Below are 15,487 nucleotides of genomic sequence, written 5' to 3' on the forward strand. Positions count from 1 at the left end.
ACCTTTTTCTCCATCTCTAAAGTGAGGATAAGAATTGTCCCCACATCTTAGGGCTGTGGGGACAAATGGAATAATAGACTTATAGTGCCAGTTGTGGGGGACAGGGATGTTCAATACTTGGTAATTTTTATATTTCCTGCTGTTCAAAGCTCTCTTTCCTTTAAGAACCAATATATATCTTGTTGAGTGTTACAATCAGAGAGAGAACTTTGTTACTACTACTGCATTCACAGTAGGGTTTATTCGGTGGGGTAGGGTTTATATAATGTTTAAAGAGAAGATGAAAATTACAGTTCAGAGCCTGCACTAGATGGTTTGAGCCTGGGTAAGTTATCTGCTCAGTCTAAGCCTCACTTGTCAAAAATGGGAAAAATAATATTACGTGCATTATAGAGTTTTTGTGACCATTTCAATGAGACAGTGTCTTTCATGCTTGTAGCACAGTGGCTGGCATGTAGAGCTCACAGCAACTGTTAAATTTTGTTTTCCTCCTTATCCTCAGTGGGGTTGTATATGACATGGCAGCCCTTGTGGCAAAATGCAGACGTTTGTGTAGCATCCTTTTTTGTAGTTTTCCTCTCCCACTCTCTGTCATCTTCCCCCACCTCCCTCATGCTCTAGATGCTCACGTGACTTCCTGACTACAAGGAGCTACTTGTCCAAGACTTGTTCTGGATGATTAACTAGGAACACACTATTCTAGACCTATTCTTATAGCCCAGGCCCCAGCCATGCAGAACTATTCATCTTGCATCTCAGTCTCAAAAAGAATGCATAGATACCAGTCTAATGTCATGGGAAGCCTTTGCCACTATATACACTGATGTATATAATTGAGGTTTTCCTGTTATGTTTAGCTGTAAAAATAAACCAAATCATTAGATGTTAAGGGACTCTTTGTCTTTGCAACTGAAGTTAAGAGGGAATCTAGAGACATGTGTCTGGCTTCACAATCAGTCTTGTGATTACTCCTTGGAAAGTAAAGATCATCCAGAGATGACTGAATTCTGTAAATTGTTAGGCTTCAATATTGAGAATATAGAACAGGAACTGATATAAGCTTTACTAAAATCTAGTTGCATCCCATGAACATTCTTCAACAAGACCCTTGAGGAACAATACTTAACCAGATAGTGTAGCTGATATTTCTGACATAGTGATTCTAAAAGGTTGGTAGGAATGATCCCTAAGATTGTATTTATGAATGGATTTGACGTTTTTTGTAACTTTCAGACTGACAAGCAACCAAATTAATTATTATCATTTGTCATCATTAATTACACTGTTACTGAGGTCTAGAGATTCAGTATTTTTGAGCTTATGGATAAATCCAATGGCCCCACCCTGTGATTGCTTTTAAAAGGCAACGGTTAAGAGTCTTGTCTCTGAAGCTAGACCATTTTTTTTCCCCAATCTAACTACTACATAGTAGCTGTGTGCCCTTGGGCAAGTTACTTGACCTCTCTGTGCTCCAGTTTCCTCATCTATAAAATGCGGATGATAATAAATGCAAACCCTATAGGACTGTTGTGATGATTCAATGATTTAGTATACATAAAACCTATAGAGCAGTGCCTAACACATAGTGAACTTTCTGATACCATTAACTATAATTATTAACATAGAGACAAATATTTGTTGAATGCTTAATTAAAAAATCACTTTAGAAATTTTATTTATATGCTAATTCCCAGCTATTCCTACTTATAAATTTGGAATCTCATGTCTATTCAGGATTTTGGAGCATTCCTTGAATGTGCTCCCTTGAGCATCTTAGCCCTCATCATAAGTTTCCTGAGAAGTATCTGCTAGCTTTTAGATAGAGAAGGCTAGAGGGCCCTCACTTGCATGAATATTTCTATCAGGTCACCCAACATTCTACAATTAGGGATTGTTTCCTTTGGGTAGTCACCAGGTTTTCTTGGAGCCTTTGTTGTAGTGCAAGTGCATTGGAGGGATAGTACAAGACATGAATTAGTGGAATGTAGCAAGGATGAGAATGGGCTTTGTTGGAGCCAAATGGCCTTGGGTTTGAATTCTGGCTCTGCCACTTATCCAGAATCAGACTGTCTGGGTTTAAATTTTGGCCCCGCTGATTAGGGGCTGTGTGACTTTGGGTAAGTTACTTTAACCTCTTTTTATATCTGCAATTCAAACAGTATCTAACATATGGTATTACTGTGTAGATTAAAGGAGATAGGGATTCCAAGAATGCCTGTCATATTATCAGTACTCAACAAATAATTATTATTGCCTGACTTTTCTGAGTCATTTACAAAATGGGGAGGGAATAATAGCTTTTGTCGTGGTTGTTGTGAATATACAATGAGATAACATACATGTAAAGATGCCTACCATATTTAAAAAAAGGCAGATAATAAGTGTTGTCAAGAACTTGGAAAACAGTTCGGCAGCCCCTCAATAAGTTAAACAGAGTTATAACATGACCAAGCAATTCCATGTTTAGGTGTATACCCAAAAGAATTGAAAACATGTGTCCACACAAAAACTTATACACAATGTTCATAGAAGTATTATTCATAATTGTCAAAAAGTGGAAATCACCCAAATATTTATCCATTCATAAATGAGTAAACAAATGTGATATAGCCAATGAAATGGAATATTATTCAGCCATAAAAAGGAATGAAGTACTGATGCATACTACAACGTGCATGACCCTTGAAAACATTATGTTGTCACAAATGACTACAGATTGTATGCTTGAATTTTTATAAATTTGTCCAGAATAGGCAACTCCATAGAGACAGAAAGTAGATTGGTGGTTGACAAGGGCAGGGAGGAAGGGAAGAATAGGCAGTGAGTGCTAAATGGACACAGGATTTCTTTGTGGAGGGGTTATAAAAATGCTCTGGGATTGGATGGTGATGATGGTTGTGCAACCTTGTGATTACACATATTGAAAAACACCAAATTGTACACTTTAAAGGAAAGAATTTTTGTTGTGTGAATTATGTCTTAATAATGCTGTTATTTTTAAAATGTCTGTCACATGGTAGCCATTATTTCATAGAAATCATTTTTAGCCACTAACACCTCAGCTCTTACCTTAGGAATCTAGAACAGGTCCCTGAATGAATGGTGCTCATGACAAAGAGAATTGCTAAGGGAAAGGGGGTAGATTTAAAATATGAGGATGTGTGCAGAGTTGAAGGGAGGGAGCTGGGGGTCTCTCTTGGGAGGAAAGGCAGTGAAGGCATTTAAGGAGAACAGAAGGAGGCAAATTTCACCTACTTTGAACTTTGCAGGGACCCAGACTGCATCATCTTTCATACCCTGGACTGCAATCACAACTGATGAATGTTCTGGCATTTAAAGCCATTCTGGAAAAAGGACAGCATGTGATTACTAGACAGAAAGGAAAAAGGAAGAATACAGAGGCAACATCCGAGGGCATGTGAGTCCAACTTTGAAAGGTAGAAGAAAGCAGTCTTCTGTGGAGGACGCATTTATCCAGAAGACTCGTTTGTTAATCTCTGGGTCAATGCATTTAGGTCAGCACTAACTCTGTTACAGGTAGGATCAATTTAAAGGATTAGAAGTGTCTCTTTAAATCCTAATCCCAGTCTTGGTCTGGGGATGCTGAAGAGTGATTTACAAAAAGGTTTACTATCCCTCTCAATTATTTACCCAATTAATGGAATTTATCAAAAGACTGGAGTCCTTGGCAGGATTGTGAATGCATAGAGGATGCACTGAAATGGACACACTGGGTAGCCATACCAGAGATTTGCATGTACAGACAGTAAACTGAAGACATTTGAGCAGTGAATTCCATGGTGAGTAGTTGACAGCTCTTGTTTATTAGAAAGATCATAACGGGGGAAAAAGACACAACCTACTTGGGAGCTCAGACGTCTGACTGAGATACATGAGTTTTAACTGCAATATGTAGTGGGGTAAAAAAGAATCAAAAGAAAGAATGAAATAGAGGAAGAAAGAAGGGGAGAATGGAGGGGGGAAGAGCTTTCAAGACACTTTGAATCAAGATTTGGGCTGAAAGGCTCTCATCCAAGCTTTCATTTAGTTTCTCTCATGATTCTTTTTTATTTCTTTCTGATGTTGTCGTACACAAGCTGTTAAGTTGATTCAGGCTGTAACTGTAAAGATCAATCATCCACAGAAGTTTTTAGCTTGACAAGCTGGGATGAGGAACCATTTTCCTAAGAGCTATTTGTCATAGTCTTTCTTTGTACGTGTTTAAAGAACAGTCGTTTTCCTTGTGAAATCAAGCTTCCCATCACATTGTGAAAGCTACTTGAAATGAAATGATGCATCCCTATGCTCTAGCTACTTTCCATGGAAGCTCGATTCCATGCAGGTGTTCAAACCTTAGTTACCTTGGCAGCAGCCCCAGAAGAGCTGTGGGTCAGTAGTATTCTATTTTCAAAATTTCATATCTTCAAACTTTTAGTTATGTCCATGTTTCCCATTAACCCCAAGGAAGGTTTCAGCTGATTTGTTTTGAAGACAGTGTCTTTTACACAAGGGCTTTATAATTTTGTTTTAAAACCCAAATCAGTAGGTGAAGGCTTAGGGCATCTTCCCTCCTTCCCTTTTTATTCCTTCCTTCCTTCCTTCCTTCCTTCCTTCCTTCCTTCCTTCCTTCCTTCCCTCCCTCCTTCCTTCCTTCCCTATATTCCTCTCTTCTCTGTCTTCCTACATTTTTTTTTCCAAATCAAGTTTCTTTCCGCAAAATCCTGGGGTCAGGGATCAAGACTAAATTCTAGAGCAACACAGAACTTTCTGGTTCTCAAGGGAGTCCTAGCAGAGTTAGAAGTACCACCTAATGTATGAAATAGAGCCAGAAAGAATGGAGGGACAAATCTTCAGCTTGGGGGTTGTTTAACAAAGGGCAACAACAGTGGTGACAAATAGCAAGAGGTACTTTCTGATGTGTAGCTTGAAGAAGTACCCATGATGTAAATTTGTAAACTTGAAAAATGATAAAAAAAAAGAGCAAAATTTTTATTTAAATTTTTATTATGGTAATAACACTTAACATGAGATCTACCCTTTAAAAAATGTTTAAGTGCAAAATACAATATTGTTAACTATAGGCACCACGTTGTAAAGCAGATCTCTAGATCATTTTCATCTATATCCGTTGAATAACAATTCCCCATTTCCCTCTCTCCATAGCCCTCAGCAAACACTATTCTCTTCTGTGCTTCTATGAGTTTGACTATTTTAGATATCTCATAAAAGTAAAATTATAAAATATTTGTTCTAGCTTATTTCACTTAGCATAATATCCCTTGGGTTCATCCATATTATTGCATAAGGCAGGATTTCCTTCCTTTTAAAGGCTTAATAATATTCCATTTTATGAATATATACCATATCTTCTTTTCCATTCATCCATTGATGGACATTTAGGTTGTTTCTGTATCTTGGCTGCTGTGAATAGTGCTGCAATGAATGTGGGAGCACAGATATCTCTTTGAAAGCCTTATTTCTTCTTTTAGATATATATCCAGAAGTTGGATTACTAGATTATATGGTGATTCTATTTTTAATTTTTTGAGGAATGTCCATACTGTTTTCTATAGCTGCTGCACCATTTTACATTCCCATCAACAGTGTGCACAGTGTGCAAGGGTTCCAGTTTCTCCACATGTTTGCCAACATTTGATGTCTTTTTTTTTATAATAGCCATTCTGACAGATGTGAGGTGATATTTCATTGTGGTTTTGAGTTGTATTTCCCTGATAGTAGTGATATTGAGCACCTTTTCATATACCTACTGTCATAGATACACCATTTGTATGTCTTCTTCAGAGAAACATCTATGCATGTCCTTTGCCCATTTTAAAATCATGTGGTTTTTTTTGTTTGTTTTTGCTGTTGAGTTGTAGGAATTTCTTATAAATTTTGGATATAAACCCCTTATCAGATATAGAATTTTCAAATATTTTCCTCCCACTCTGTATGTTGCCTTTTCATCCTGATGATTATTTTCTTTGCTGAGAAGAGCTTTTTAGAATAATGTAATCTCCTTTTCTAGTTTTGCTTTTGTTTACTCTGCTTTTGGCATCAAATCCAAGAAGCCATTGCCAAGACTAATGCCAAGAAGCCTTTTCCCTTTTCTTCTAGGATTTTCATAGATTTAGCTCTTACACATTTAGATTTTTGATCCATTTTGAGTTAATTCTTGTATATAATGTAAAGTAAGGTTCCAACTCTTTTTTTAATGTGGATATCCAGTTTCCCTAATATCATTTGTTGAAGAGACTAACCTTTCCTCACTGTGTATTCTTAGTTCCCTTGTTAAAGATCAATTGACTCTATATGCATGGGTTTTTTTCCCTATGTTCTCTATTCTGTTCCATTGGGCTGTATGTCTGTCATTATTCCAATACTACACTGTTTTGATTACTGTAGCTTTGTAATATATTTTGATATCAGAAAGTGTGATATCTGGGGCTCTGTTCTTCTTTCTCAGGATTGCTTTGGCTATTCAAGTTATTTTGTGATTTCATATCAATTTTAGGATTTTTTTCTATTTCTGTAAAAAATGCCATTAGGATTTTGATGGGTATATTACTGAATCTACAGACTGCTTTGGGTAGAATGGACATTTTAACATTATTAAGTCTTCCAGTCCATGATCTGGGATGTTTGTCCATTGACTCCATTTATTTGTGTGTATTCTTTCATTTCTTTCATCAATGTTTTGTAGTTTTCAGTGTAGAAGTCTTTCATTTCATTGGTCAAGTTTATTCCTAAATATTTTATTATTATTGATGCTATTGTAATGGGATTTTTAAAAAATTTCCTTTTTGGATAGTTCATTGTTAGTATATAGAAATGCAACTAATTTTTGTATGTTGATCTTGTTCCTGCAACTTTATTGAGTACACTTATCAGATCTAATAGGTGGGGTTTTTTTTTTTTTGAGTCATTAGGGATTTCTATGTAATCTAGTAACTGAGATATTTTTACTTCTTCCTTTCCAATTTGGATGCATTCTATGTTTTTTTTTTCTTACCTAATTGCTCTGGCTAGAACTTCAAGTACCATGTTGAATAGGAGTGGTAAGAAAGGGCATCCCTTTCCTGTTTTGATCTAGAGGAAAAACTTTTAACATTTCACCATTGAGTATGATGTTAGCTGTGAGCTTATCATATATGGCCTTTTTTATGTTGAGGTACATTCCTTCTTTACCTAGTTTGTTGAGAGTTTTTTTTTTTATCATGAAAGGGTGTCGAATTTTTCCTAATTATTTTTCTGCATCTATTGATTGATATTGAGATGATAATGTGATTTTAATCCTTCATTTTGTTAAGTATTTTGCAGTATATCACATTTATTGATTTATGTATTTTGAGCCACCTTTGAATCCTAGGGATAAATCTCACTTGATCATGGCGTATGATCCTTTAAAGTGCTGTTGAAAAACAAACTTTTTAGTACTTGGGGTGGGTAAGCATTCTGCTTAAGAGGAATGACCTGGATTATAATTTTTAAATGCTGGCCTTATAACTAGAATAGACAGCTGATCACTTAGATCTGAGGAGCACCAAAAATCTCTTCATTTTCTATTCAAAAAGTGGTCCATCCTTCTTCATATACCTGTTACTGATGCTTGACTTTGAAATTATATTATAGATTAATTCCTTTGGCATAAATTTCTCCCCATCCTTTATTAAAAAACAAACACCATTGTATGAAGAGGAGTAGGGGAAAGTGTTAAATATTATTATTCTTTTACATATCAGTGGAAATCATTTAAGGACCTTTCTCTAGAGTTGTTTTTCTCTCCATTAATAGGGAGGGCAAAGAGAGCTGCACTAGAAATTTGAATACAAATTTTACTTACTGGATCATTTGCCATAACTGGTTCCTGACCAAGGCCTAAAATAGAGTCTTTTCAAGAACATGGTGATATAAAACATTTTGTTTGTGCTCCATGTCTCCTCTTCACTGTTTATTCAAAAAATATTTGCTGAATACCTATTATCTGTCAGGCACTGCGCAGGATCTGGAGAAACAGTGGTGAGCAAAAGCAAGCAAAGAACTTACAAATTTGACCTTACATATGAGCCATGTTGGTGGACATTATTGCTTTCTTCCTCCTGGTGTACATCGTTTCTTTTCCTGGTAAGATTTCTTGGCCAGGCCCTATCTTCCCCCACTCTTTTTGTAGCTATAGGCCCAGCACAAACCAGATTCTCAATGTATATTTGTTAATAGTGATGACATAATAGTGAATGATTTTAGGAACCCAGATTTTCAGTGTAGCATAACTCCAGCATGGCAGGGTGGACTTCACATTTTAGATACTTGATAGAGGATTCTAGATTAAAAATAAAAATGATCATGAGCTGGATCTGCCAGACAGAAGCAAGTACAAACCATTTCAGCAAAAAAAGCTAATTAGAACAGCAAAACCTAGAGAATGTTTAATGAATTCAGAAAGCAGTTTAATACTGCAGAGGTTTAGAAAAGTCACTTCTTAGAAGAAGTACAGAATCCCAGGATCAATGCATGACAGAGAAGAAAGGGATTTGCAGATACTCTAGTTTAGCTGAGGGAAAAAAGGAGAGACCTATAAGGGGGAACAATATCTTCAATGTCACGTGGTGAGTCAGTGGCAGAACTGGGTTCGGGATGCAGGCTTTCTGATTCCCAATGTGGTCCCCTTTCCAAACAGCAAGGAAGAACTAGTGCTTATTGAAAGACAACTGCATGCTCAGCATTCTATCTCAATTTTGCAGATGAGGAAGTTAAGAATCAGAGTTAATGTGCCAAAGGTTGTACGCCCAAGATTTCTATTCTCAAGGGCTGGAATTAGCTTCGTGTAGAGTACAACATAGTTTTCTGGAGGTCGCCACCCTCAACTGTGCAACCTTGAACCCTGAGTGAGGGATCCCCAGGTTTGGCTTGAACACTAGTGACAAATTCCTTTAGACTGGATCATAAATTTCTGTTTGCTCCTCCCAGTTTGCTCCATCCCTCTCTTCCTCATTACCTAATTTATTATTTCATGAGGGACAAAGGGATTCCTTTTAAAAACCACCAATGAATCATTCAAGCTCAATCCGGGTAGCATAAAATGTATAAAATAAAGATGGTCTCAGTGACTTCATAGATTAGGGACTGTCAGCAGGCTGTTTAGTATAGTGCTCGATCAACTTGAGATACAAATCCCATTCTACTATCGTGTACCCTCAAGTAAGTTACCTGCCCTTTCTGAACCTTAGTCTCATCATCTGTAAATAAGGGTAATAAGAATACCTACTTCAAAGGGCTGTGATAAGTTGTTTTTTTAAATTGATTTTTTATTTTATTTTTTATTGAAATATAGTTGGTTTACAATGTGTTAATTTCTTGTGTACATCATAGTGATTCTCTTCTTTTTGTATTCTTTTTCATTATAGACCATTACAAAGTAACTGAAGTAAGCCAAAAAGAGAAAGAAAAAATACAATATGGTTTTACTTACATGTGGAATATTAAAAAAAGACACAGATGAACTTATTTACAAAACAGAGACAGAGTCACAGACAAAGAAAACAGACTTATGGTTACTAAGGGGCGAAAGAAGTGAGGAGGGATAAATTGGGAGCTCAGGATTTGCAGATACTAACTACTATATATAAAATAGATAAACAACAAGGTCCTACTATATAGCACAGGGAACTATAGTCAATATAGTGAGTTTTTAAAATAAGATAATGTAAGCAGAGTATAGCCTAGTGTTTGATACAAAGCAAGGACTCAGTAAGTCTTAGCCTTTGTTATCCAAGTGTTAATTTCTGATTCAAATGTACCACTGCTGGAAGATAACCCATCAAACTAGGGGTGTTTGGAAAAGAAGAGGCAGTCAGTTGGCCTTCTTGCCCTGCTGCTGTGAGCAGAGCTCTGTTCTCTATACAGAATTGCCTTCACTGTTGCCCACTACTAGTAGTCGAAAGAGTGAGGTCCTATAAGGACAGAGATATCATACAGTTCAATATCCTTGTCACACTATACATCGGAAATAGGAACCCCTTCCATGCTACTCCAGAGGAGAGGCTGCTCCTACAGTGCCCTGGCTCCCAGGTTTTGCCTCAGCAAATGAAGGATCAGAGCTGGTGGAGGGTGGAGAAGAAGGGTGGAGAGAAGCAGGTGGTTCCTGACTAGAGTTCAGCTTGGAATGCCAGGCTGGGAGGTCTTTAGAGTCTCAGTCCACATCTCACACCTCATCCATCATGAATATTACCCTTGTGCTTTCAACATAATCAGCACACAGAATAGACTTATTTTGGTGGGAGAGAGTTTGGGCTAGATTATTTTTGAAGGTCTAGGTATAAACTGAGGTCCTTATGCACGTAAGTAGCCCAGAACTACCTTTCCACCACCCACAAGGCAAAGTTGGAAGTTTCACCCTTAATCCTATGTACCCCTCCCCCCGGGGTCATGCTGTTTTGTGAGATGTTTCTTCTTCCCAAGTCCTTCTTGACCCTCATTTTAACCAGCTTTCACCTGTGAATAAACGTTGGCGCATACTCTTGTGGTAGGTCTGTAAGATACAGCAGATATACCACTGACTGATTTTTGAGGAGTCAGGCTTTTTCATAAAATTCGGGGTGACAGTCAAAATAATAACCAACAGGACTGGCACAGGCAGAATTGTTGCTGGCTGTAAACAACCAGTCAGGCTTTACTGGTACACACCAGTGCTGATTATCAGCCCTGAAAAAAGCTATGCCTTTTTTTGATCTTTGGTTGTTATTAAAAATTCACTAAGGATTTTCCTCATTAACATCTTCCCCAAGCAATTAATTCTTCTTATTATGTCTAGTGAGGTTATTCTTGACCTTGGATCAACTTTAGTGTTTTATTAATTCATTTCACAAACATTTATCTGGCACCTACTATGTGTTGGCTAGGTATTAGGGTGATGAAGATCTCTAGGAACTCCCAGTACAATGGTCTCTGTTCCTCGTTGCCCATCCCTTGTAGTTGGAAGTATGAGGTCCTGTAAATACAGAGATATCAAACAGTTCAGTGTCCTTGTCAAAACATAGACCAGAAATAAGGACAATTTATAAATCAGAGGAACATCTTCCTTAATGGGTCTAAATATGAGGCACAGGTGGAAAAACAATGAACTCAACCTGGAAGTGTTAATTAAGGCTGCACAGTGTAAGGAACGCTTCATTTGTGTCTTGAAGGTAGAGTTCATCAGGAGAATCTCAAAGTAGAGTATGGGAGGAAGCAGGAGGATGTTCCAGGAAGAAGGAATGGCATCTTCCAAATCCTATGCTTGATAGACTATGTGATATATGTCTGTAGAACAGGGCATTTATTATAGCATCCAGTGAGAATAGGGAGATAAGGGTATAAAGCGAGACAAGGGCTAAATGGAGATTGCCTGCATCATCTCAAAAGAGTTCTCTGCATTTCTTAACTCCACTAATTTTGATTCATTTTTGACTCATTGTGGTCCTTCCACTTGTAGCCTTACTCTCTGAATCCAAATCTGATGGATACATACCTTTCCTCTATCTTTAGGTTAGCTGACTTCTCAACAGAGTGTGAGATGTGATAAACATTTTTCATCTTCAAAGTGTCATCTTCCTTGGGGTGTAAGACACCCCTGACTCCTGGGTTTTGCTGTTTCTCTGGACTTTTCATGGGAGTTCTCATTATGACCTTCTTTCTCTCTGCCTGACTTTGGAGTGTTGTAGGTTCTCAGAGTTTTGTCCTCTGACTTCTTTCTTTACTTCGCAACTCTCTCGTGTTGATCTTATATACTGCCATGTCTTCAATTACCTTCTATCAGTTGATTACACTTAAATTTATACCTCTGGCTCAGCTTCTATTATGAGAACCAATATGTCAAATTGTCGACTGGATCTTGCTACTTGTATATTCTTCAGGCATCATCAGTTCAACATGTCTAATAGAATACATTATATCCCCCACCTCTTCCTCTAGCATTCCCTATCTCAGAGACATGTCATTTTCCAGCCAGTTGCCTAGCTCTGAAGCCCAAAACCATCTTGGCATCCTCTTTTATCCCCCTTACTTTCTACTAAGCTATTATTAGTTTTACCTTCTGAATCTCTTCGTTATTTTTAATCTTGATGGAATCCATCTCCATTCTTCTACATCTTCATTACCCCTCTCTTGTTCTGCCATCGCGTCTCATGTGGATTACTACAATAGTATCCAAACTGGTCTCCCTGCCTCCATTCTTTTCCCTTTCCAACCCGTTCTTCACACTGCTACTTGAGTAATCTTTTACATATGGAAATCTTTCTATATCATTTCTCTGCTTAAAACTGCTGTATACAGGATTAAATCTAAAAACTTACGAATGGCATATAAGACTTTTGGTGATCTGGCCCCCGCCTTGGCTGAGCAGAACAAATGCCTTGGGATTCTGAGAATATAACGTATCATTTCCCATTTTTAATCTCTGGCCCTTACTGCATATTGTGTCTTATGACTGGAAGGTTCTTAGCACCAACCCCCTCCTTTTTTTCAATATTCAACTCAGAGAGACATCCCTCCTCCTCCCCTGAAATTTGGGTTTGAGTGATCCACTCTGTTTTCCTCTGTCTGAGCTACTTCAATTATAGCACTTTTTACTCTGTATTGCCATTATCTATTTATATCTGTGTCCGTCTCCAAGAGGGCAGTCTGGTGGAGAAAAGTAGACATATTTGAAACCATAAAATGATAATATCCCTAATAAAATGCTAATGACATACTAGACCTTGTTATAAGCATTTGCTGTATGTTAATCCATGTAATCCTTATGAGCCCGTGAAAGGGCAGCTGTTACTGAAGTTGAATCAACAGAACTTGGTGATGGATTGAGTGAGGGGGCAGAGAAGAAGGAAGAGTCTCAGCTGGCTGGCAGGTTTCTGACTGGAGCAAGTAGGTGAACAGTAGATGGAAGCGCCATCTTCTGAGATAAGGATCACAAGAAGTACAGGAAGAGGAGGAGATTTGGTTAGGGTAGGGGAAAGAAACTTTCCATTTAAGGACTGCCATTCCTTTGCCATTCTTTCAGAAGTGTTATTACAGAAACTGCAGGAATAATGTAACACATCTTTACTTCTAATTGACAGGCATTTGGAAACACCACTGTCCATCTCGGGAAGGCAGACTAATCTTCCGGTATTTCTTCATTAGCCTGCTGGAAGCAGGAGGGCTATGTTCTTGGGACCCTGGCCTTTCTCTCACCTTATGCTCTGGTTTGTGGCTCCCAGAAGACAGCAAGGAAACCATGGCCTTGCATCCTTCAAGCTCCGGTGGTGTTTGTGTCTCCTGGCCCTTACATCCCTCCCACAGCAGGTGTGGGCACCCCTCTACAAGATAGGGGTAGTGGGCCCTTGGACTTGTGATCCGTTGTTCTCAAAGGCTCTGCCTGAAGTTGCTGCTCGGTTAGCCATTGAGCGGATCAACAGGGACTCATCGTTGGACCTGGGTTACTCTTTTAAATACGTGATTCTCAACGAAGACTGCCAGACTTCCAGGGACCTCGCCAGTTTCATTTCCCACCACCAGATGGCCTCAGGATTTATTGGACCTGCAAACCCTGGCTACTGTGAGGCAGCCTCGCTCCTGGGAAACAGCTGGGACAAAGGGATTTTCTCTTGGGCTTGTGTGAATTATGAATTAGACAATAAAAATAGCCACCCGACCTTTTCTCGGACACTCCCTTCTCCCATCCGGGTGCTGGTAACTGTCATGAAATATTTCCAGTGGGCTCACGCTGGAGTCATTTCCTCAGATGAAGACATTTGGGTGCACACAGCCAATCGAGTGGCAGGTGCTCTTCGGAGCCACGGCCTACCTGTAGGGGTCGTCCTGACCACAGGACAAGACAGCCAAAGCATCCAGAAAGCTCTCCAGCGGATTCGCCAGGCAGACAGAATTTGCAGTGAGTGCTTTCTCCCGGCTGAGCTTTAAATGTGGCCTCAGTGAAAGGATATTACATTGTTCAAAAGGCTTCCAACCCTCACACCCTAGGATAGCACATTACTCCCCAGTTCTTCATGCATTTGCCCCTTTCAATCACACTCAGGCCCCAAGACTGTCTTGTTTCAATAGAGCCTGTTTTGTGAACTGAATAAAGGTACAAAGACCTGTGGGGTTAAAATGCCCTTGTGTGCCAATGCCTGCCCTTAGCACCTGGGTGGGGAAGAATAGCATCGAGAGCAACTGTGGCCACACACCCTCTACCCCTTAGGACCCTGGTAGTTTCAGATCAGCCAAAGAGAGGTGTGCTTGTGGCTCTATTTTTGTCTGGTCTAGTCACTGAAGAGAGATTTACCTTTGATTCCCTTCTGGGTACTTTCCCTCACAGGTGCCCAGTGCCCATGTGTCTTCACATCTCACTTAGAACCTGTCTACTCTGGACTCTCAAATTCACATCCCCCCTTTGCTCTTTTACCACTCCCCCTTCCCCAAAGCAGGGCTTCTCTCTCTGCAGCACACAACCAGACGATATGGAGGGACCTAGCTGATAAATGAAAGCAGGTTAAAATGAGAAGCCGACCTAAATAGTTACCTTTCTTCTGCCAAGAGTAGTTTTATGTTCAAAGACGATTCTTGCAGAGACAATGGACAAAGTGTGAAGCAAAGGACCTACCCACTGACCCAGGGCAAGTTCGGTGTCATTTGGGAAAGGGAGGAGCCCTTCCTGGTCCTCTTAAATCAGATGGATGTCTTTGACATATACTTACTCCAAGCCCTTGTGACACTTGGTTTTGATTTTTTTTTACTCCAATTTTTTCATCTCCACTTTGCCTTTTCCTGGAAAGTAGCAGTGCATTGTAGGAACGTTGCTCGTCCTCCATTGTAGCCACTCTATCACTTTAGGATAGATAGCTCAGAAACTACTTGTCAGACTGATTACTTGGAGGATTAGTCCTGTTCCCAGTCATTTCCTTAACATAACAATGGGCTTGTTAGAGACTGGTCCAGCTAAGGGCTGGCCTATACCCAGAAGCCCATTTTAAGTTTTGAATATCTCCAGTATTGGACTTTAATTATGATCATTATGGGAGGATGAAGGCAAGAATTTTTCATTCCAAGAACTACAGTAGTCTGCTTCCAGCTTCAGTCTACAAGATCCTATAAATGTTAAGCAATCATTGTGGCTCTGATTACTTCATAATAGAGCTTGATACTTTCAAAGCAGAGCAAAGAATTATTTTTAAAACTATAAAACCATTTCCAGGGAGGAGTCATGCCAGAAACAGGCTGACATATTTAATATCATAACTTTATAATATGTTACAAATCTTCATGAAGCCCAGTTGTCTCCTGCAAGTTTACATTCCATGAGTGTTTCACATCCCACCCGTTCTAAATAGTATATGCTTCGAAATGACATTTTGGCCTCTACCATGAAATGTTAAATAAATCCAGGCCCTGAAGCTCTTTGGGTTGTCAGACTGAGAGAAGTTACAATTGAGTGCTCACCACCCACAACTCTTTTGAGGCAGGGAGGTAGCAA

General features: G+C 39.0%; 1 protein-coding gene across 1 annotated transcript in view; it reads left to right on the top strand.

The window, feature by feature from the left end:
• The window catches only part of GUCY2F (guanylate cyclase 2F, retinal), a 121,288-nt gene that overhangs the window by 18,928 nt on the left and 86,873 nt on the right, over positions 1 to 15,487 (top strand). The window contains exon 3 of the mRNA XM_045509975.2: positions 13,092 to 13,906. Coding sequence (XP_045365931.2) covers positions 13,177 to 13,906 — 730 coding nt within the window. The 5' untranslated portion in view covers positions 13,092 to 13,176. The remainder of the gene's footprint in view (positions 1 to 13,091; positions 13,907 to 15,487) is intronic.

Source organism: Camelus bactrianus, chromosome X, assembly GCF_048773025.1.
Source record: "Camelus bactrianus isolate YW-2024 breed Bactrian camel chromosome X, ASM4877302v1, whole genome shotgun sequence".
NCBI lineage: Eukaryota > Metazoa > Chordata > Mammalia > Artiodactyla > Camelidae > Camelus > Camelus bactrianus.